The sequence below is a fragment of the Nicotiana attenuata genome, unplaced genomic scaffold (genome assembly GCF_001879085.1).
Source record: "Nicotiana attenuata strain UT unplaced genomic scaffold, NIATTr2, whole genome shotgun sequence".
Taxonomy (NCBI): domain Eukaryota; kingdom Viridiplantae; phylum Streptophyta; class Magnoliopsida; order Solanales; family Solanaceae; genus Nicotiana; species Nicotiana attenuata.
In genome coordinates, this window is record NW_017673650.1 from 63,810 (window position 1) to 88,752 (window position 24,943).

General features: G+C 36.2%; 1 protein-coding gene and 1 non-coding gene across 2 annotated transcripts; both read right to left on the reverse strand.

Annotated features, from left to right (window-relative positions):
• Positions 1 to 1,492: 1,492 nt before the first annotated feature.
• On the reverse strand, positions 1,493 to 1,564 carry TRNAG-GCC. Its single transcript has one exon. It is a non-coding gene; the product is annotated as a tRNA-Gly (tRNA).
• A 22,048-nt stretch (positions 1,565 to 23,612) lies between these two features.
• Positions 23,613 to 24,496, reverse strand: LOC109216952. Its single transcript, XM_019381175.1, has 2 exons — positions 24,185 to 24,496; positions 23,613 to 24,056 (listed from the first exon to the last, which is right to left on the reverse strand). Exons 1-2 carry the CDS (start codon positions 24,494 to 24,496, stop codon positions 23,613 to 23,615), a joined length of 756 nt encoding a protein of 251 aa, XP_019236720.1.
• Between the last annotated feature and the right edge of the window lie 447 nt (positions 24,497 to 24,943).

The window sequence follows — 24,943 nt, forward strand, 5'->3', positions numbered from 1 at the left end:
GTAAAATACTTACCTTGAATCCAGAATTTAATCATGAAGGAAGTTCATGGAATAATTGACCATCATTATGCTCAATCCCAAAGCTTCTACTCAATTGGTTAGAGTCTCGTGCTGATAACGTGTTATAAAATAATAAAAGAAGAAGAAGAGTAGTGTAGAGAAAAGTAGAGGGAGAGAATTCTTATTGATTTTGTGATGAATTACAATGGAATAGAACCCTCTATTTATAGGGAGAGGGTGACTTAACCACCAAGTAATAAACCCTAGAATCTCTCTAAATATAGACATTCACCATAAATAAAATTATATTTATAACAGAAATAACTTTGTACTTAGATACGGTTGTTCAATTTTTTCATGGAAATAGATTTTATAATTTTATTTTTGTCCTTTTCTAAGGACTTCTTAAAAAATAATATTAAGTGCATTGGTTCCTTATTCTTGTAATTTCCTTTTGTCCACTCACGATCCAACTTTCAAGCACGAGAAAATTATCTCGGAACGAAGAGAAATTGCTATTAATAGATCAAAATTTTAAAATATAAACTGGGGAGATTTAACTTTATAGATGGTCATTCAGCTTTTGGTTCATTACGCAAAAGTTACTTTTTTTCTTGTTACATAAAAGCTATTTAACTTTGTGTTCATTACCAAAAAATCACTTTTCTTTATTTTGTTACACAAAAATTATTTTACTATGCTCTAGTTATCACGATAATCACTTTAACAAGATTTTATAAATTTTTACCTGAAAAGTCTATTATGCCTTTGAGATTATAAATCCTCCAATTTATGTAATATATTCTATATTATATATTTCATAATATATTTTTGCCTAGGAATTTTACTTATAATAAATAATTTTATATTATTTTTATAATATATTAGTACGTTTAATTTCCCATGATACTGAATTTGTTTAATTATATTTGAGCATGAACATATTTTCAAATATGAAAACGACAAAAATATATTTATCTGAAATAACAACCGTACGGGTACAACTATTATTTGAACGAAGTGAAAAAAATGCGATCTTTGTTGTATAATAGAACAAACACTAATACCTTAATTGAATCGGTCAAGATCAAAAAGGGCCCCGACTTATTTCCAGAATAAGAGTTCGACCGCGGCTTCCCCCTTTTTTTGGGGGGGATCAAGTTCCTTGCCAACTGCCACCTATCGACCCCGACCTCTTTTCATTTGTTTTGGATATTACCACCATCTGCGGTCCATTTTCGTTCTCTTCCCTGCCCGGGAAGGGGGATCAAAGAAAGGTAGCTTGCTTCTCTCCTGGACGGATGGCGACTTATGTAGTGGTCGGCCTTCCTACCAGAAGCCAGCAACTTGTTAGGAGTCAGTTTTGGCTTGCCCCTTTCCTCTTATTAGTCAGATAGGTTTTCCACCCTATACAAGGGGCTGCTTGCTGCTCGCCCCTATCTCTAAAGTGGCTTATGCACGGAACTTGTTACCACTAAACGACGAAGCCAGGAGCGGAAGGAGGGACTTGAACCCTCAACCTCAGCCTTGGCAAGGCTATGCTCTACCATTAAGCTATTTCCGCCAGCTAGGGTAGTGGCGAAGCACTACTGAGCAATTCACGTATCACTTGATACGGACGACTTCTGTTTTTCCGCCGGACCACAGTCTTGACCTCCGATCGAGATTGTTTAACAAATGATAGTTTTTTATAGTCAGTAAAACTTTTAATTTTTTTTAAAAGAATTTGAGTTCAATATTAAATTTTAAGCTTTATCTGTTGATAGTATTTGTTTGAAATTGTTAATCTGATGTGTGAGTTTACTAAATATTGGTATTTTATTTATTGGATTAACGAATATGGATTGACTGATAAATCTATGAGCTTTGATTTTATAATTCTTATTAAAAATATTTCATTAGGAATGGTTAAGAACGTTGACTTGAGATTTGTTCATAGTAAAGTTACTGTTTAGTTAAACGTATGCCGGAAGTGTAGCCATGGCGAAAGGAAGAGGCAAGGGAAGAGGTCGACCTCGTAAATATCCATTGACAAGACTAGCGAACTTAATGACGGTAGGAAATCAACCATTGATGGAGAAAGTAGCTTCACTAACTACACCTCCAACTTCATCACAGAGTACAGATCCAACTACAGGAGGTGTTGCATGTATAATTGGTTCAACTTCGAACCATTCTAATGTCTCTAAGAAGCTGGATCTAGCATCACCAGTGTCAATTGGGTCCATATCAGCTGCGACGATAGTTCCAACCAATGGAACAATGAACTTGCACAAACCAGCTCAGAATCAAGTAAGCTCAGCAGGAAAATCAGTTGAACCAGAGGCGGTAAGTGAAAAGGTAGAAGAATCCAAAGCTCCATGGGCAACACTATTTCAGAAGAACATATTTGCTACAAATGGTATGTAGCTATCTTATATCCCATCGCAAATTGTAGATGGGCAACCTATGGTTCAATTAGACAAATTAGAGGTGGAGGCGGAAGAAAACAAGTGGAAATGTGCTTTGATTGCTTATATCTTAGGAGATGGTCCAGGGTACAATGCGATGAAGAGATACATCAATTTGCATTGGTCACATGTACCTGAGCCAGATTTATTCTATCGTGATGAAGGTTACTACATAGTCAAATTCAAAACCATTGAAGATGCCAATGAAATTCTGTGTGCTGGTCCCTATTCAATAGCTAATAAGCCCATAATCCTAAAACCACGGACACCTGATTTTGATTTCACCGAGGAATTTCCTACTGTTATTCTATTATGGGTTAAATTTCCCAAGTTACCTATGTCTTGTTGGGGAGTAGGTTCATTGAGCAGGATTGCTAGTGTGATTGGGAGACCTATATTTGCTGATGAGTGCACCACTAAGCAGACTAGAATATCATTTGCTCGGATGCTCATAGAGATTAATGTTACCACAGATTTGCCAAGTGAAATTTGGGTGATGGATCCAACTGGGAAGAAGTTCTTACAGAATGTCACATATGATTGGAGACCTGCTTATTGTGAGAAGTGTTTAGTGGTGGGACACAAATGCTCAAACCAAATGAAACCCGGGACACAACAGCCTGTTCAAACTAAGAAACCAAAAGCAATAAGATCATCACACAGGAATGGAGGACCAAGGCTCCAATGCCTACAGTGCCTGTGCAGAGTGAAATAGCCCCAGCTGAGCCACAACAAGCTACTATCAACATGGTAAATGATATCCAGGGTCCTAAGGAAAGCAATGTTCAGCCTAATGTGGTGACTATAGCTGAAAGACAAGAGGATAAAGGCAAAGCAATGCAAAGTCCAGAACTGAATCTCATCAACTTTCCTCCTCTTTCTCCCATTCCAGTGAGAAACAAATTTGAAGGAGTGTCTAATAGTAAGTATGAGATTCACATACCACCTGGGGATAGAGGTGGAACTAGTAATCAATAATGAATTGGTTATTCTCGAATATTAGAGGTGTAAATAAAAGATATAAACAGAAGGAGGTTAGGGAGTATATTAGAAACAATAAAATAAAGTTAGTAGGACTTGTAGAAACCAAGGTCAAAGAAGGAAATGCTCAAAGAGTTTCAAAAGCACTTGTTCCTGGATGGGGTATGCTGGCTAATTACAAAGATGCTAGGAATGGTAGGGTATGGCTGTTGTGGGATACTAACCATCTCATTGTGACTGGACTTAAAGATGATCCCCAAATGATTCGTTGTCAAGTAAGAAGTAGAAGGGGGGATATAGACTGCTATCTTACTGTTGTCTATGGTTTTGATGGGATAGAGCAAAGAAGAACTTTATGGGATAATCTGCAGGGACTATTGTTTGGTCATTGTCTTCAACAAGCAGGAGTAACAGAATTGCCTTGGAAGGGAGAATATTATACATGGACCAATAAACAGCCTGGTGTAGATAGGGTGAGTAGCAGATTAGACAGAGTTTTTGGCAACTATGAGTGGATGATGTCTTGGAGACATGTGGAGACTATCTATGATCTACCCCAAATCTCAGATCATGCTCCTATGTTACTAACATTAGCAGCTTCATCTTGGACAGGAAGAGTGCCTTTCAGATTTTTCAACATATGGACTACTCATGCAGATTTCTATCAGATTGTGGAAAACATCTGGAACTCTTCAAGTACTTATGGATCCTTGAAATCAGTTTGGATAAAATTAAAAGCATTGAAAGCTCCTCTAAAGGCTTTGAATGCTAAAGAATTCAAGGGCAATACTCAGAGAATTGAAAGGGCTAGGCTAGAACTGAAGGATATCCAAGAGCAACTTACAAACTCCTATACTGATGGCTTGCTGCATAAGGAAAAAGAAACACTACTCAACCTTGAGAAGTGGTCTCTAATAGAGGAGAGTGCGTTGTAGCAGAAGGCAAGAGCAAAGTGGATTCAATTGGGTGATTCTAACACTAAGTATTTTACTGCAGTTATGAAAGATAGAGCTCAAAGAAAGCAGATTACAGATATTGCAACAGGTTTAGGGGATAAGGTGACTGATCCTGCTACTATTAAAAAGGAGATTATGGAGTTTTACAAGACACTAATGGGTTCAGCAGCCAATTCACTTCCTGCCATAAATAGATTGTACATGAAATGGTCATGTTCTGTCTCATCAGCAAAGAATGGAGTTATGTGCAGAAGTAACAGATCAAGAAATTATGGAGAGTCTTAAAGCTATTGGGGATGACAAAGCACCAGGGATTGATGGTTTTAATGCAGTATTCTTCAAGAAGGTTTGGGGCATTATCAGCAATCAAATTAAAAGAGCTGTCAAAGATTTCTTCTCCACTGGTAAGATGTATAAACCAGTGAATTATTCTACCATTACTCTACCACCTAAAGTACCTAAGCCCACCACAGTCAAAGAGTACAGACCAATAGCGTGCTGTACAGTTCTATACAAAATAATTTCCAAAATTTTAGCTGCCAGACTACAGAAAGTCATGCCAAGTATAATCTGTGAAGCCCAAGCTAGTTTTATCCCTGGCAGAAAGATAGCAGACAATATAATTTTGGCTCATGAACTAGTCAAGTCTTATACTAAAGCCCAAATATCCCCTAGGTGCATGGTGAAGATTGACCTCCAAAAAGCTTATGATTCGGTTAAGTGGATCTTCTTACAGCAGGTGATGGAGGAGATTGCTTCCCTGATAGATTCATCAAATGGATCATGGAGTGTATCAAAACAGTTAGCTATATTGTCCTTGTGAATGGAGAAACAACAGAACCTTTTAATGCTGCTAAGGGGCTTAGACAAGGAGACCCTATATCTCATTTCCTATTTGCTATTGTGATGGAATACCTGATTAGATCTCTCAATGAACTGAAAAAGGAAACCAATTTTCAATACCATCCAGATGCAAGAAATTAGACATAACTCATATGAGTTTTGCTGATGACCTACTTTTGTTTGCCAGAGGTGATCTGTCTTCTATAGTCATAATGTATAAATATTTCTCCCAATTTTCTGAGGCTTTAGTATTACAAGCTAACTTAGGTAAAAGCTCAGTTTACTTTGGTGGAGTGAAGTTAGAAGTGAGGAAGCAGATCCTGGATCATCTAGGATTCGAACCTTACCCTTCATATATTTAGGCATCCCATTGTCCACTAAGAAAATAGCATTGATCCAATGGCAGCCTTTGATTGAAAGAATCATAGCCAAGATATCCTCATGGACTACTGGAAGCTATCATATGCTGGTCATGTGCAACTAGTACAATCAGTTATATTTGGCATCCAAGCTTATTGGGTTCAATTGTTCATCCTATCTGTTAAAGTTCTGAAGATGATTGAGGCTCTTTGCAAAAGTTATCTGTGGTCTGCCAGTAACACTATTAATAAGAAGGCATTTGTGGCTTGGGAGAAGATGTGTACTCCTAAATCTGTTGGTGGCTTGAACCTCATTAACTTATCTCTGTGGAACAAGGCAGCAATTGCTAAGGTATACTGGGATCTAGCCCATAAAGAAGATAAATTGTGGATCCAGTGGATTAATGTTTATTACATCAAGCAGCAGCAATTACAGCACATGCCAATCCCACAGCAGGCTAGTTGGATGGTAAGGAAAATAATTGGTTCAAGAAGTTTTTTACAGCAAGCTCAGAATTCAAATGTTCACATTGGCAGTATTAGACAACTATACTTACAGTTATTGGGTGACTTACCAAAAATAAATTGGAAGTGTATGTTGTTTCAGAATTCTGCTCGACCAAAGGCTGTTTTCCACTTATGGTTAATGCTACAAGTGTCACGACCCGGATTTCTCACCATCAGAGTCGTGATGGCGCCTACTCGTGGTAGCTAGGCAAGCCAACTTAATTACCTTTCCGTCACTAGCAATTATCTTTAACAGTTTATAACATCAATATAGAACATAAAGTCTAATAAGAACAATAGCGGAAGTCTGTCTTAAAATGATGAATTTAAAACGCGGAATAGTCAAAAACAACCTCTACCCAAGATTTGGTGTCACATTACTCACGAACCACTAAGAATAAACTAAATACAAAGGTCTGAAAGAGATATAACAGCTGTCTGTCTCGAAACAAGGAGGCAACAGTCTAAAAGAAAATAATGAGAAGAGACGCCGGGCCTGCGAACGCCTGCAAGGCTACCTCAGTCTCGTAAATATGAATCACCTGCTTCCGAACTACTGCTGCTGCTGCTCCTCAAAACCTGGACCTGTGCAAAAATGCATAGAAGTGTAGCATCAGCACAACCGACCCCATGTGCTGGTAAGTGTCTAGCCTAACCCCGGCGAAGTAGTGACGAGGCTAGACCGGACACCACATAAACCTGTGCAGTCATAAATATACAGCGGAAATCGAATACAAGGCAATTAACAACATGGGAGGGGAAACATGCTAAGGGGGGATACAATATTAACAACAATCCAGAGTAACAACTAAAAACAGCGTAGGTTCACAAAAGAATAAAGAATCAATACTCAAATACAAACACATAGCCTCAATAACTGTTGCGGCGTGCAACCCGCTCCAAATTACTATTGTTGCGGCGTGCAACCCGCTCCACAAATACCACTGTTGCGGCGTGCAACCCGACCCATATCATTTATCATGTACCATTGTTGTGGCGCGCAACCCGATCCTCACATTTTATTGTTGCGGCGTGCAACCCGATCCTCAATATCATTGTTGCGACGCGCAACCCGATCCTCAATATCATTTAACAGCCCGACTCCCCAAACAACAGTCACAATAAAGGGGCATAAAAATAAGCAAATATTTGACAAACATCCCGGCAAGGGAAAGAATTCAACAAATGCAACCAAACATCCCGGCAAGGGAATAATCAACAACGCTTTCTCTTTCTTACTTTCTTTATCTTTTAATTCACTTTACTATTTTGAGCCAACGCTCCAAAGAATCAAGTCTTTTCGTATACTTTCAATATTCGTATCACAATTCGAGCCAATGCTCCCAGGAATCAAGTGATCATATTACCATTCACATGTTATTCACAACAGCTAGAAATCCTCCAATAAACACGGAGTTCACAACCAAATCATGATAATCACATTATAAGGACTCACAGTTATGCTAGACACCAATGTATAGATACTCGTCACCATGCCTATACATCGTACTCGATCACATAGCAATTAACAACAAGATTCAACTCCTATTCCCTCAAGCTAGGGTTAAACCAAACACTTACCTCGGCCCCAAGAATAGCAATCAACCTTCAAAGACCGCCTTTCCTCTACAATCCAACTCCGAAACAGTGATATCTAGGCATGATTAATTCAATAATATCAATAAAGACTCAAGGGCAACATCCCATAGCCTAGATATGAATTTTCTAGCATTATTCCAAAAATGCCAAAATTAGACACCGGGCCCACATGGTCCAAACTCTAAGCTCGAACCAAAACCCAATCACCCATAACCCCACGAGTGCAAATCTATAATTTGTTTTAAGATTCGACCCCAAATTGAGGTTGAATCACCCAAAATTCTCAAACCCTAACTCTACCCAAAACCCATAATTTCTACCTTGATTTCATGTTTTAGGGCTAGGAATTTAGTAATTAGATGAAGAAATAATGAGGGAAAGATGTTAAGATTACTTACCCAAAGAGTTATGGCGGAAGGAGAGCTTGAATTTCGTCTATGGAGGGTTTAAGAGGAGAGCCCGTGTGAAAAGAATGAAGAAATCCCGTCACTGGTTCTGTTTTTAGGCTTTAAAATAACTGGGCGAATTTGCCCTACGCGATCGCGGATATAGGGATGCGATCGCGAAGGGTTACACGAAATGGTCAACGCGATCGCGTAGGGGAATACTGGGGGGTCCAAAAACTTGGTCTATGCGATCGCAACCCTACTGGTGCGAACGCATTGAAGGAGTTGCTGAGGCAGTGCGATCGCGTGATCAAGTACGCGAACGCGAAAGAGCAAAGGGCCAAAGGAACGTGATCGCGGGCTGAAGATTGCGATCGCGTAAGAGGAAATCACTGAGCAAAAATTGCAGAAAAATCTGCTACCATTCTAAGTGCACCCCGAACCACCTCCAATTCCCTCCCGAGCCCTCGGGGCTCCTAACCAATCACACACACTAACTCAATAACATCCTACGAACTTACTCGAGCGATCAAATTGCCAAAATAACATCAAAATCATTGAATCAAGCCTCAAACTCATCATTTCTATTTCAAACTTCATAAACTTCCAACTTTAGATAATTAGGTCCGAAACACGTCAAACGACGTCCGATTTCGACCAAACTTCACAGAAAGCGCTTAAACAATATATAATTGTGCCGGGCGTCAGAACCAAAATACGATCCCCATACCATAGTCTTTTAATAAATTTTCATTTCCATTTTCCTTATTAATTTCAGAAAAATAATTTCACAGAAAAATTCATTTCTCGGGCTCTAGACCTCGGAATTCGACTCCGGGCACATGCCCGAGTCCCATATTTTTCTACGGACCTTCCGGGACCGTCCAATCTCGGGTCCGGTCCGTTTACCAAAAATGTTGACCGAAGTCAACCTTAAACATATTAATATCAAAATTCTTCAAATTTTTCACAGAATTCACATATTTCAACATAAAAGCTTTCCGGCTATGCGCCCGGACTGCGCACGCAAATTGAGGCAAGTAAAAATGAGGTTTTCAAGGCCTCGGAAGCACGGAACGGATGAGGAAACAGGTGAAGACCCTTTGGGTTGTCACAACAAGGAAGATTGCCTACCAAGAACAGGTTATCTAGATGGGGATCGAATATCAATCAGCAATGTATTCTGTGCCAAGAACATATGGAAACAAGAGATCATTTGTTTATACTATGTTCGTATGCAGCAACTTTGTGGAAGAAAGTACTAAGATGGATTCAAGAGGAACAAATGACCAATCACAACTGGGATCAACATCTCCAATGGGTTATCAAGAAAGGCAAAGGGAAGTCAAACAAGGCCAGTATTTTCAGAATGGTATATGCTGAAACTTCATATGCATTATGGATTGAAAGGAGCACACGTATTTTTGACCAAAGATATCGTGACAGTAATGTATTAGCAAGAGAAATAGCTTACATTTGTAATGTTAGAGTAGTTCCTAGAGCTAGGAATCAAATGCAGCAGTTTTTGTTAGAAGAGTAGTTTATTTAATTTCTCTATAGCTTAGCAGTACGTTTCACAATTTGAGATAGTCTGCAGAGTATTATGCTGGACTATGGAATTGTAAAGCTTGATCTTTGGTGATTAATACAAAAGGNGTGAGATTTATTCGTAGTAAAGTTACTGACAAAATTTAACGCTACTATTTTATCTTGAAAATTAACGTTAAGGAAAAATTAAATGTACGAATATATTATAAAATAATAAATAAAATAATATTAAGTTATTTTAGTTATAAATAAAATACCTAGGTAAAAATATATTATACAGTATATAATATTAAAGGTATTACATAAATATGAGGATTTATATAATATCAAGGACATAATAAACTTTTCAAGTAAAAATAATATAAAATCTGGCAAAGGTGACTTTTGTGATTACTAGAGCAAAGTAAAATGATTTTTGTGTAACAAAAAAAAGTGACTTTTGAGTAATGAACAAAAAGTTAAATAATTTTTACGTAAAAAAAAGATATATTTTTGAATAACAAAAACAAAAGTTGAATGACCATCAATAAAATTTATAACCAGCTCTCTTGAATTCGAGTTTATTCACTAGTTATTGACTACATTGTTTCATATCACAATATGAACTTTGTGAGGTTTAGATTTTAACTTATTTTTTTGACGAACTTCTTTTATTCCATGGCACATGGAATGAAGGAAAAAAAAGCTTACACTCACTTTATATACTAAATCAAACTATTATGGTCGTTTGGTACCGTGATGAGCAAAAATAATCCACTGACAAAAATTTAGTACCATCTTATGGCTTGTTTGGTTACTATTCTGGGATAAGTTATTCCAGGATTAAAAATAATACCGAGATAACTTATACTTTCCAGATGGTATAATATGAATTTCAGGATAAATTATCACAGGTAAAGCAGTAAAATTGATAATCCCATGATTAATACAATATACCAAACAGTCAATAAGAAATAATCCCAATATAACTAATCCCAGTAAAACTAATCTCAGCATAACTAATCCCAATATAACTAATCTTCAAACCAAACGATCCCTTAATTTACTACATTTACTATATAGCCAAGTGATAAATTAAAATGAGACTATATAATAACTAATCATAATTAAGTTTAAAGTTTATATAAATATTTACACATGTCATGTGATATTGGTTTGATGTAAACAACTAAAAGTTTTTTGACATGAATTTCCATTGAACATATGTGACAAAATAACTCGTATAGAGCATGAAATGGGTGAACTTTTATCAGGTTTGAAATCATCAAAACAGAAAATTGATTTGTGTGGACTAAAAAAAAAAATATGTCCATTCAGAGCTGAGTGATCCTGACTTTTATTTTCTTAGTTTTTTGTTTTATTTTTAATAATAAGCAGCATCCTTGCATAAGACACGTTCTGAATGCATGGACTATTTCTTTTAAGCCTTTTTATTTTTAAATCTTAGAGAGATTTCCTTCTACACACTTGAGGCGTTCCAAAAAAAAAAAAGATTAAAAGAAAAACGAACAAGGCCCGTGAAATAAGGAAGTTATTTGAAAGCTTCATAATTTTGCTTTATTAAACCATGATAGTTTAACAAGGTTCTTGATAAATGCATCAAAAGACACCGTAGGAAACTGGACTTATGATAAAATCGAAATTCATGAACAAATTTATAAATCTACACAAATTTATTCACAACACAACAATCGCTTTCTAATCAAATAGGGGATCATTCCCCTATGCTTAATTATTTAACTTATGCATACCAACATCAATTGATGCAACCTTTGAGATTAATAGAAATAAAAAATGCACTACTCCTTCCAACCATTTAAGTCACCAGGGCCAGATGGACTACACCCATACTTTTTTCAGAAATATTGGAATGAAGTTAATCAACCACTTATTACTTGTTGTTACGACGCTTTCAATCAAGGCAAAATTCCTGAAGAAATAAACAAAACTTATTTGTGCATTATCCCTAATGTAAAGAATGTTGTAGCAGTCACTCAATATCGTCCTATAAGTCTTTACAACACCATTTATAAATTGATTACTAAAATAATTGTAAATAGACTAAAACATTTCCTTCATAAAATAATTGGACCTACACAAGCAAGCTTCCAACAAGGAAAACGTGCTTCAGACAATGCCATCATTGTCCAAGAAATTCTTAACCATTTCAAAAAAAAGAAGAAAGGAAGAATGGGTCAGATGATGCTAAAATTAGATTTGGAAAAAGCTTTTGATAAGCTTGAATGGTCATTTATAAAAATACACTTCACTATTTTAATATACCCCACAAACTCATTACCTTAATAATGTCATGCATTACAACATCTACCATATCTGTACTGGTAAATGGATCACGCACTAACGTCTTAAACCATCTAGAGGTATCCGTCAAGGAAATCCCCTATCTCCATACATTTTTATAATGTGCTTAGAAAGACTCTCAACAAACATATTTCAATCAGTAGATTACCTGTTATGGAAACCAATACAAATTTCACAAAATGGACCTCAACTCTCACATCTCTTCTTTGCGGACGATATCATCCTTCTGTCAAAAGTAAATGATAAAAGTTGTAACTCCATAATTGATATTCTTAATACTTTTTCAAAGTTGTCAGGCCAAACTATTAATTTTCAAAAATCAAGAATCTTCTTCTCGAATAACAGTAATATTGAACAAAAACAACATATACTTTCATGCTTTAGTATGAATGAAGGAACAAGATTTGGAAAATACTTAGGTTTCCCAATGTTCCAACAAAGACCTAACAAGTCTGACTTCCAATTCTTGTTAGATAATTTCAAGGCTAGACTTGCAGGATGGAAAACCAAGTTCCTATCCCTCCCAGGAAGAATTACTCTCATTAAATCGACTCTGTCTACTTTACCAAATCACATAATGCAATACATTGCAATCCCTAAACACATTATTCATAAAATGGAACAGTACATGCTTAATTTTCTATGGGGAACTACTCAACAAAAAAGAAAGATCCACCTAGTCAATTGGAAAATAGTTATTATGCCAAAAAATTTAGGGGGTCTAGGTATACAGAGGCTAGAGTTAAAGAATGAGGCTCTACTAGCAGGATTAGCATGGAGCGTTTTCCATTCGTCTACACAATTATGGGCACATACTCTTATACACAAATATAAAAACAAACGTGTTGTAGCAAACTCCTCAAACACTTAGTACAACATTATTAAAGATTGGGAAAAATGCCAACATGGAATACAAAGGAATTTAGGTACAAATTCTAGATTAAATTTCTGGACGGAGGCATGGATTGCTCCAAACACCACTATACGATCTTTACTAATTGGTCCAATCCATTCAGACCATACTAGCCGCAATGTTGCAACTTATAGAGACAAAAAAAATTGAAATTGGGAAGATATACCTTTTCCTCTTACACATAATATCAAAAACAAAATAAATATGATCAATGTCCCAATCTACACACAAAAAGTTGACACTATCTATTGGGGACTCTCCAATCATGACAAATTCACTGCCAAATCCATGTATTCAAACCTCCTACAACATCAATTAAACTCACACGCACACACAATTCCTTACAATTGGATTTGGAAGATTCAAATACCACCCAAAATAAAAATATTTCTTTGGCTTATAATGCATGATAGATTATCAACAACAAAATACCTAAACCACATAGGAGTAACATTCAATGATCAATGTCAAATATGTCACACATATCCAGAATCTACCAACCATCTATTTCTGCATTGTCCCAACACAATTCATATATGGCATCAATTGGGAATAAGTCACATTACTAACACTATACTTCCACACTCACACCCATCACAATGGTTAATTAAACTAATAAACAAAAAGATCAACCAAATGTCACACCTTATTAATTCTCAAACTTTTATATCACAAACATTATGGCATATTTGGCTAAGTCGCAACAATAATATTTTTAACAATATAAAACAACGACTTTCGATTAAGCAAATTAGCAACAATGCACTGGAATTTACATATTTGGCTGCAAAAATGACATTGAATAAAAATTATGTACTGCAAAATATTAAATGGATACCCCCAAAACCAAATTATTATAAACTAAACACAGATGGGGCAGCTTCAACATCAACTAACAAAGCAGGTATAGGGGGTGCCATACGAGACTGTCATGGACACTGGATAATAGGGTTTGCTGGTAACTTGGATAATGCCAACACCATCCAAGCAGAACTTAAGGCACTATTCAATGGATTGGAATTGGCGCATACACACAACTTGGTTCCACCGAAAATAAACATTGATGCTCTAGAGGTACTAAAAATGTTACAAAATGATAACATCGTTTATGCTAACTTGATAGATGACTGCAGGTACCTCCCGGACCAACTGCATAGTGCGATCGTAGAACACACCTACAGGGAGGGCAATGAGGTGGCTGATGGTTAGCTAAAGCTGGCTGCAACTTCCAATCGGCAGATAAACCATTGATTTTTGAAGAACCACCAGATTTTATTAACACTTTTTTGCAAAAGGACCAAGCTGGAGTAATTCGTACTAGGAAGACAACATGCTTATTGCAACAACAACTGGAAGACGTAGATCAGGACTTTTTTTATAACAACTCAAATGATCTGCGCATGGCTGCTTATAATAGCTCCTTTATAATGGACAATTATCATAGGATAGCTAGTGCTAGTATTTCTATTTCTCGCATATCAAATAACTATCATGCAGATGCGTACGCATCTCCCTCTCTGTAGTTACTCTACTTATGTTTAATGCAAATTATCTTTCTCACCAAAAACAAAAAAGATTCTTGCATTATTAAACTATGATCTATGCTACGGGAAGGGATAAGTCTGTTACAATATTTAAAAATATAAAAAAAAGGAAAAAAAAGGGAAAAAAGGGGGAACAATGGTGCTTGAAAATGGATGCAAATTGGAATTGGATGAGTTGGTTTGGTAAAGTTACAAGCGTAGTTTCGGAGAAAAAAAAAAGAAGAATTAACCTAAATAGCAGTCCACTAATTTTTTAAATTAAAAATAGCCAGCGAATATATATCTCATATGTATAATATATATATACCATTTACAAAAAGCAAATAGTAAATTTAATTGGCCACTTGTGTAAATATCCCCTAAAAATAGAAAAAACGACACTGTATATCCGCTTTAAAAATAATAGTCGAAAAAATATATATTTTTTTGTATATACACACACACACACAAAAAAAAAATTATATAAATTTTATACCATTTTTCGATTATGGAATGTAAAGAGAAATTGGCACCAGGTGACAACATATAATAGTAATTGGTACTCCCTCCGTTTCATATTAGATGAGGTAGTTTGACTCGGCACAGAGTTTAAGAAAAAAGAAGAAGACTTTTGAAACTTGTGGTCTTAAAAGCTTAAGGGGTAAAAAGTTTGTGGGACCGTGACATTTGTGTGGCTATAAAAGCTTCTCATTAAGGGTAAATGAGTAAAATGAAAGAGTTTAAAGTTGAATTATTTCCAAATTTAGAAATGTGTCATTTGTTTTGGAACAGACTAAAAAGGAAAGTACCTCATCTAATATGAAACGGAGGGAGTATATTTTAGGCCTTAGATTATATTTGGCAAAGACAACCCACAAAAATTGGCATTATATAGCCAAATCAAAAACCCTACTTCCCTATTTATTCTCTTTCTATAACCCCCTCTCCTTTTCTCCTCCCAATTGCACCACAAAACTGCCGAAAAATTGCCACTCGATGGCCCTCACTGCCTCCATACTCGCTATCTCTTCTGTCTTTCTTCACTCTTACGTTCTTGTTCGGGCAAAACTCGACACAAACGAGAATCTGTCAAGACTCAAAAACCCAAGGCCACAAACTGATGAATTCATCCCCATGTGAACTACTTTTGTTTCTAATTTTATAACTAAGGTTTTTCCTACTAATTATGTGGGTACGTTGTCACACCATGTCAAAATTTCGAATATAAATAGTTTCTATAGCGGGCTAACAGTGAAAAAAGCCCTAAAAAAGAGATTTTTACATTCATATGCCATATAGTAAACTATATTACCCTCCATGCTTAACTTTTAATATAATTACCTTTTATATACCTAATTACCATTTATGTACCATTTTAGGATTTTAATGGTCTTAATTAGTCTCCTAATTTTACTCAACTGTATATTCCCTGTCACGACCCCAATCCCGGTCGCGATGGCGCCCAACACTAATGCTAGGCAAGCCCGACCAATTAAATACTCTCAACCCAAATTCGCAATCCGTTAACAAATAATACAATTAAAATAGTAAATATCAAGTTTCCAATCCGGAACTAGATAAAATAGTACGAAAAATAATAACGAATATACCAAACATTTCCCTAATAGATCTGGAGTCACGAGTCTAGAGCCTCTAAATGTAACAGAGTAATATATTCATAGTAATGAAGAAAGTCTAGGATAGGGAAAGACAAATGCAATAAATGGGAGAAGTCGGGTCCTGCGGACGTCAGGCAGCTACCTCAACAACTCCTAAACCGAAATCCAAGAAGACAGCAAACAGCTCCACTAAGTCTCCGGAGCACCTGAATCTGCACACATGGTGCAGGGAGTAAAGTGAGTACTTCCAACTCAGTGAGTAATAAACATATATAATGGCTGAAAGTAAGAAATTCCGAAATATTACAATATAAAGCTATAATCAGCGATTCAGCACATAAAACGATGAAACAACAACAATATCAGGACAAATAAGACAATTAGGTATAAATGCATGAATGGAATGCACATGACCGCTGCGGCGCGCAGCCCGATCCATTTGGGTACCCGCGCTCACTGTGGGGGTTCAGACTCCGGAGGGGCTCCTACAGCCCAAGCGCAATATCATCGTAGTATTCGCTGCGGCGTGCAGCCCGATCCACACTCAGTCCAGATATATATATATATATATATGCATGCAAGCCACTCGGGCACAGTCAAATTGTTCATTTTTAGTTTCAATTATTAGGAATTATAGAGCTAAGTGTTTAAACCTTTATTTATTTACTAAACATTTTGAGGCAGTGTCTAACTCAGGACTGATATCATGAAATATGCTAAACATCATGGAAGCAGTGATAAGGATCCCTGAAGGATGCAAATGATAGGCACAAAGCCCCAAACATATTCATAAAATCCAAGTAGGATGATTACCAAACAATTTCTAGTCAAGAACACAGTACGAACATCAATCGGAACGGACTAGGCCAAAATCCCCAGTCACAATCAACCCCGCACTCGTCATAGAGTAAGTGTCTCACCTCAATATAGCGTCACAGTGTGATATACCGGGGTTTCAAACCCTCAGGTCATCATCTACATCTATTACTCACCTCAAGCCGGCCACAAGTCTAGCTCGCTATGCCTTTGCCTTTCGAATCAACCTCTTCGCACGCCGAATCTGATTAAAACCACAACGAATACATTACAATAGGCTAAAGAAACATAACCCAATCGAAAAGACTCGAAAAATACCAAAATTCACGAAGTTGGCAAAACCCGAGCCCCGGGCCTACTTCTCGAAAAATTACAAAATTTACGTCACTGGATTCCTCGTCTAGCCACAAGTCTACACATACCAATTTTACCAAAATCGGAGTTCAAATGCCCTTTCAAAATGCATTTTTACATCACAGCTTTCCAAGCCCTAACTTGACCCGTTTTTGATGAATTTTCCACAATTTACATGTAATTTCTACCATAAACTCGAATAATTAGGCCAAGAGACTTACCTCCAATTGATTCTCAGTCAAAACCCTCGAAAATACTCGCCCAAAGCTCTCCAAGTCGCTTAAAAATGGTGGAAACTACCTCTTGTTCGCGGATGAAATTTAATATTTTAAACCCTCTGCCAACAGCAATTTTCGCTTATGCGGTCCCGCTTCCGCTTATGCGGCCAAAATTCCGCTTATGCGGTCTTCACTTAAAAACCCAACGTCCGCTTTTGCGTCTCCTCATCCGCTTCTGCGAACCACTCAAGACCGCTTCTGCGGTTTATAGTCCGCTTCTGCGGCTCGCATTTGCGAAAAATGTTTTCGCTTTTGCGGAAACACTCCACCAGGCTACAAACCGCTTCTGCGCTCCTTTACCCGCTTCTGCGGAACCGCTTCTGCGGTCCATGTCCGCAGAAGCGGAAATACCAGATGACAGAAAAAACTGAACCTGCAACACACCTCAAAACGCTCGTTTAACCACCCGAATTCACCCCGAGGCCCCCGGGACCTCAACCAAAAACACCAACACATCCTAATACCTTATTCAAACTTGTTCCAATCTTTAAAACACATTAAACAACGCTAAAACCATCAAATCACATCGAATTCAAGCCTAAGTTTCTTAAAAACTTCCGAATTACGCATTCGATCAAAAACCCGACCAAAACACCTCCGAATGACCTGAAATTTTGCACACATATCCAAAATCACCTAACGGAGCTGCTGCAACCCTCGGAATTCCATTCCGACCCTCTATCCACTGGAATTCGCAAAAATGCCAACTTTGCCAATTCAAGCCTAATCCTACTCCGGACCTCCGAAATCACTTCCGATCGCACTCCTAAGTCACAAATCACCTCCCGAAGCTAACCGAATCACCAGAATTCACATCCGAGCCTTCTAACTAATAAGTCAACGTTCGGTTGACTTTTCCAAACCAAACCTTCCTTAAAGAGACCAAGTGTCTCATTTCCTATCCAAACCAATTCAATTAAACTCTAACTCACCCGTTGCTGATAATAAAACATGAAAGAGCAATAAATGGGAAAAACAGGGCTGTACTACATGAGACGACGGATTGGATCGTCACATTCTCACTCCTCCCAAGTTTCTCTCTCCAAATCCCACCACCTCACTCACGTATCAAACCACACCCCACGATTTCCTCTTCAATCACCCACGATTTCCTCTTCTAAAACCAGCAAAAATCTGGAAGACCTCCATTAACGCCTATTCTCAAGCTCTTTCTTCTAAAATTAGTCAAAGTTTCAACTATTCTTCAAAGTTTATTCACCCATTAACGACCAGCTTCAAAGATTTTCAATGAAGAAGAACAAAGCTTCCAAAAAAAGCCCTAAAAAATTTAAAGAAGCAGATGTTCCTTCTTTCGATTTGGATGTTTTATCACCACATTCAGCGAAAAAGCATAAAAAATCTGCTCATGCAAATGAAGAGAAGAAGCATAGGCTTTCCCCTCGTCAAGCTAGGGCAAAAGCTAAAACTAAACAAGAACATGATTTTGATGCTGGTGAATCTTCGAGGCAAATCAATTCAGCGAAAAGGAAAGGCAAAGTGATAGATTCTGATGATAATTTTGTAGTAGATGAAGCTATCATTAAACCTGCAAAGAAAGTTAAAGTGTCTCCTACAATAAAAGCTCCAAAAAAAGCTCCTACTGTAAAATCTCTTAAAAATGTTCAACAACATTCATTGGTGAAGGTAAGAATTTAGTAATTTCAACAATAGTTTTTTTGTTTGTTTTAATCAGTAGAAGGGCTCCATAATCTGTGTTTTTTGTGGTTTGTAGATTATTTGTCTACATTGTGAAGATTAGTTGTAGTTTTCTGAATCTATTTAAACTTGTAGATATATTGTTAAAAAATTATAGTTATGTTCTTTTCGTTTTTAACTATATTATGTAGTTGTAGATATATTATAGATATATTATATGACAATTGTAGATATGGTGTATTTTAGATTGGAGCAGTGTATTAATAAGATATTAATTATTTTTTCTGCAGAATCGATATTTTTTTGCACCTCATAATGTTGATTATGGGGTCCTTAGGTTTCAGACATTATCCGACCCCAGTGTTCCTAGCTAAATTAAAGAGTTATTGTCTCTAAATGGTTTACAGCTTTTCAAGAAGACATGTTTTGGTTATGTGCTGTCAATTCCCAAAATATGTATGCAAAACCAAGCTATTCATCTTCTAATGAAGTATGAATTGAATGCATCTGTGCTTCCTATTTTTCAACAGAGTTAAAGGGTCAGAGGTTGAATTTTGGCTTGAGAGAGATTGCGTTAATAACTGGTTTTAGATGTTTTACCCAAGTGACAGACTTTAAGGAAAAAATGGAGAAGTCATACCTGAAACATATTGTAACCAACAAAAGCTGGGTAAATGATGAGGACGCAGTCAAGTTATGTATTCTATATCTCATAGAATTCTTCATCTGTCCTTCAGACAAAGACAATGTTGGCTTGGTAGACCATTTTAGGTTTTATTTGGTGGACTCCGGACAGTATGTGACATACCCATGGGGTATTGCGTCTGACAAACAGTTGATTGAATCAGTTAGGCACAGGCTCAATCCTTTTGTTCATTCTTATCTCATTCGAGGATTCGCACTAGCTATGCAAGTATAGTTGTATGAGTGTTGCTCTACCGTCAACACTGACATAGCTATAAGAGTTGCTAATTCAATCCCTCACATACTTAACTGGTCAGCTAGTAAGGACAAGATATGGTTAGCTGCAATTGAAGATAGAATGATCAAACCTGAATGGATCAAGGTAAATTGTTTCTATTTATTAATATACAATTTAATACAAATTATCTACAATTTGTATACATATTCTGTTTAGTCAAGCTAATTTGTTTTTTTTCCATTCAGTTCACCAACATAACTGAAGCAACTGAAGAGCTTTCTATGATGTCTTTGCCTGATAAAGTTGAGTACATACTTGAAGAAGTTCAACACATTTCTGAGGATCCGAAAGTTGATGCTCCTCCATTGGAACCCAAAGAGTCAATTGGAAAAGAGGACAAGAAGTCTATTCTTAAACAAATTAGAAAATTAAAAGAAGGTCTTGAGAAGGTAACATGTATACATAAAATTGTATCTGTTCTTTAATGTATGTTAAAGCCATATTTTGAAGCTAACTCTCTATATTTTTAATATGTAAGTTGATTCAGATCTTGCATCTTTCAGGAAAGATGTCTTTGAAGAACTAGGTAGCCTTAGAGCGCTACTAGATGACTCTATCAAGTCTGTTTTACAGGTGATAAACAGTCGAAATGATAACATTGATGCCAAGGTAATATTTATCAGTTTATTCATTTAACAAAACTATTTTCGTCACCTCTAAATTATATTGTTATTCATAAAATAGATATCCTAATTAATATAAAACTTTAAGTTTGCTGGGAGTTCTTCAAAAAATGCTGACAACCTAAAAGAAAAGAACAATCAACAATTTCAGTGCATTAGTGGAGAACAATTGCATGCCAGCAGCAGCAAAACAGGTATATACAAAAATACATACATTTTATCTACAAATTAACTACAAGTTATCTACATCATACATACAACATATCTTCAAAATATCTTCAAATTATTTAGAATATATTTACAACATATCTACAATACACATACAATTAAATACAGTATATTTACACAGATCTACAAATTTATGTAGATCTCTATAATATACCTACATATCTCCTAAAAATGTCAAGCAACTACTATCTATTATAATTTAAATACTTTAATGAAAAAATAGGGCATGTGAATGACATGGAAAATAATGAGAATCTTCCAGCACGTGTTGATTTATATTCCCATTTTGAAGGTGCAGTTGATGAAGAAAATGCAGGTATGAAATTGTATTCAGAAATTTTTGCTTTCTGTTTCAATTTTTTACCATTCTATTAAGCTAGATATACTAAATGTAACAGTGAGGGAAGATATGCATGCACAATCTCCAATTCACAGAGCCACAGTAACAATTCAAGGAGCACAGAAGNGACCTCAAAATTTTCACCTGAAGCACCCATTTACTAGTGTTATTGGTCAAGATGTTGATCCTGAGTTGTTGGAAGAATTCAACAAGTGGTTATACCTTGGTACCGACACAGCTTCAAAGAGGTTAGTTTACACAATTTGACCCTTTGATTCCAGTATTCATCTTTTAGATATCTACTTCATTCAACAAATTTATTTTAATTTCTATTTGTTTAAATAGGAGGAAGGCTCCGTATTCTATAAAGAATAACCAAATTAAGCCATGGTTTGATCTTGGAGTGGAAAAGGTTGATAAAGAGTGGTTCTATACTTTGGCACACCCCGGACAAGTCCTCAACGACTCGGTAAACTCATACTCAAAATATGTAGTTATTTTGTTGAACTTTTTTTTATTTGTATCTATAACACTGTTATAGTGCCATCTCCAATATATGTAGTTATTGTGTAGATATATTGAAGATATTCTGTATAAATGCTTAATAACAAATTGAATTGTAGGTATATTGTAGATGTTTTGTAGATAATTTGTATTAATGCCTAATAACAAACGGAATTGTACTTAGTTTGTATATATATTGTAGATAATTTGTAATAATGATTAAAAACAAATAAAGTTGCAGTTTTTCTGTGGATTTCTGTAGATAATTTATAATACTGATTTAAAACAAATGTAATTGTAGTTACTTTGTAGATTTTTTGTAGATAATTTGTATCAATGAATAAAATAAATGCAATCTATTTTTGTTGCAGTACATTGATGTTATAATGTACTACTTGAGGAAAAGAGGAAAGTATGGCCCCCATAACAAGATAAGGTTTACTACCACTGATTGTATGTTCAAGACTAGAATTGAACAAATTTATAATAAGTTCATCAATTCTCCTCAAGAAAAGAAGTTTGTTGTTGCCAAACCCCAGGACGTCGTAGCAGAATACATATTGGGGTACAGATTACTCACAAATGTTGCATGGGATCAAGTTGATTATGTGATCATGCCCGTCAACATTGTAGAAAAATTTCACTGGTTGTTGGTTGTTTTTGACATTGCCGATAGGGTTTTTTATGTGTATGATTCTATGGTCTCTTCACATAATCACCCTATTGTTGAATCTGTAGTCACCAAGTTTTCTGTTATGATCCCCCTTTACTTGTCATGCACCGGTTTTTATGGCAAGCGTTCAGACATCAACTTCAAGAACACAAAGGCATACATTGAAAAAGCTGTTACCGACCCTATTGACATTCAATGGATCGTCGGAGAGATACCACAGCAAAAAGAAGGATCACTGTATGAAAAATATTATTTCTTTCTATCTATTTAACATTTTTTTGGTTCATTTTTTGCTAAATATTGATACTTTTTTATTTTTTGCAGCGACTGTGGTGTATATGTTGCTGCCTTTGCAAAGTATGCCAGCATTGGAGACATAGCAGTTCCTGCGGATGACCTTTCTGATATTGATCAACATCGTAGATGCTATGGAGCGCTACTATTGGACTACGCTAGGAAGAAGCAAGAGAATGGTGCAATTAGTGAAAGTGAGGTGACTGGCAGGTTAGCAAGAAAAAAAGGTGCACCAGTTGTGAACGAGAAAACACAAGTCTGGAGGAAGAAGAATTAGTTGCAATTTTTTGTATGGAACATGTAGTTAAATTGTTTAGTTGCAGCTAGTTTTGTAGAAAGATAGTAGACAAGTTTATGAACAAGATTGTTGAAGTTTAATTGTAGCAGATTTGTGCTACAATTAGTTTACCCTTTATTTTTTTATTTTATCCGGTATACTAGTTCGAACAATGGGGAAACATTATGTTGTTTTTATATTCACTTGTTGAAAGTAAACAGTACTTGATCTAATTATTGTTACTGGTTAACTCCTTTTCAACTTAATTATTATGTAGTTACTCTGTCAACTCCAGATTATGTAGTTATGTTGTAGTTTTTTGTAGATAAATTGTAAGGATCATTAACAACTATCGATGGGTGCTAGAGATAATAAATTAATTGTGTATTATATATATAGAAATCATTCACAAACCAATCAAGCTATGAAAGTATTAACTCAATACAGAATACTAATTAAACAAAACAATTTCAAACTAACTACATTAAGAGTTGAAGGTGCCTCAACTATTACACATCAAATATAATTCTCCTGAACTCATCAACAATTTTTATGAAAAATTCAGTTTACTACATAAAATTTTATTTCTTTTTGGGAGCATTCTTGCAAGATCTTTTGTTATGCCCTTCTACTCCGCAGTTGCCACATGAAACCTTGTACTTCTTTGAATTTACTTCATCATATGTTTTGTATCTTTGTTTTTGAGGTCTTCCTGGCTGTCTTTTCCCACCTGAAGATGGATTTACAACTTCTTCAGTTATATGTTGTGACACATTCCATTTGTTTTCATCAGGTAGGGGATTTTTTGGTATTTCATAAGTACGCAAGAGGTTGTCCCTTGTGTAATAAGGAGAAAAATATTGTTCAAAAGACTCAGACCTGTGTCTTAAAGCAGCCAAAGCATGTGGACAAGGAAGTTCATCAAGCTGGAATTGCCCACAACTACATCTCTTGTTTTCAAGACAAACAATATAGCGCCTCACACCATCTAGTACTGTATGGATGTAGTCTGTTGAAACCCTCATCTACAATTACATTACAAACCAAAAACAATTCATATACGGTTAAATATAAAATATCTACAAAATATCTACAAATTATATGCATTCTCTTTTAATAATTTATTTTGATGCAATAAATGATCAGATCTTACTCTAAGCTTGTGCGACAATGTTCTGTTGTCATCCAACTCATTGTTGAATTTAAAACCAAGGTATGTGAATGTACCCTTTGCTTTCAATAACTTTTCTTTAGTCCAACGTTCAAGAAGAGTCCTCATATACTCTAATAGTTCTACTATCGGCAGCTCTCTTGCATCTTTTGTTACAGCATTCAACGACTCTACAATGTTTGATGTCATAGTCCAAGTTCTGTTCACCGTAGCATGTACTCGAGACCATCTATGATAGCCAATATCGTATAAGTATGCTTTAACACGCTGGTCAATCTCTTCAATCTTTGACATTTGTCATGACCCCAGTTCACCCTCCATGAACATGTCGTGATGACACCTAGTTCCTACAACTAGGTAAGCCTAACAGTGCGGAATAACAAATTAACAATTGCGGAATAATTAATTAAAACTGAACATACGGAAATAACAACTGTATATAAGGCCACTCGGCGTCTACAACTAAATCCCAAAACCCGGAAACCCACGGGAAACACAGGCTAATAGAATGTAGTAAACTGCTCTACACCAGAATGTCTAATAAACATGAAAGGAAAGAAAAGGAACTATCTGCTAAAGACGGAATAGAGTAGAGACTCCTGGTCTGCGAACGTAGCAGATATACCTCAAGTCTCAGCTAGGACTCTCCACCACGAGGATGATACGTCTGGGAGGAAGTACCTGGATCTGCACATGAAAAACATGCGCAGGAAGGGCATGAGTACACCACAGCGGTACTCA

Excerpts from the sequence above, each read along its gene's own strand:
- LOC109216952 (XM_019381175.1), bottom strand. The coding sequence starts at position 24,496 with ATGTCAAAGATTGAAGAGATTGACCAGCGTGTTAAAGCATACTTATAC. Across the intron at positions 24,057-24,184 it reads CATTGTCGCACAAGCTTAGA|ATGAGGGTTTCAACAGACTA; the intron begins GTAAGATCTGAT and ends ATGTAATTGTAG.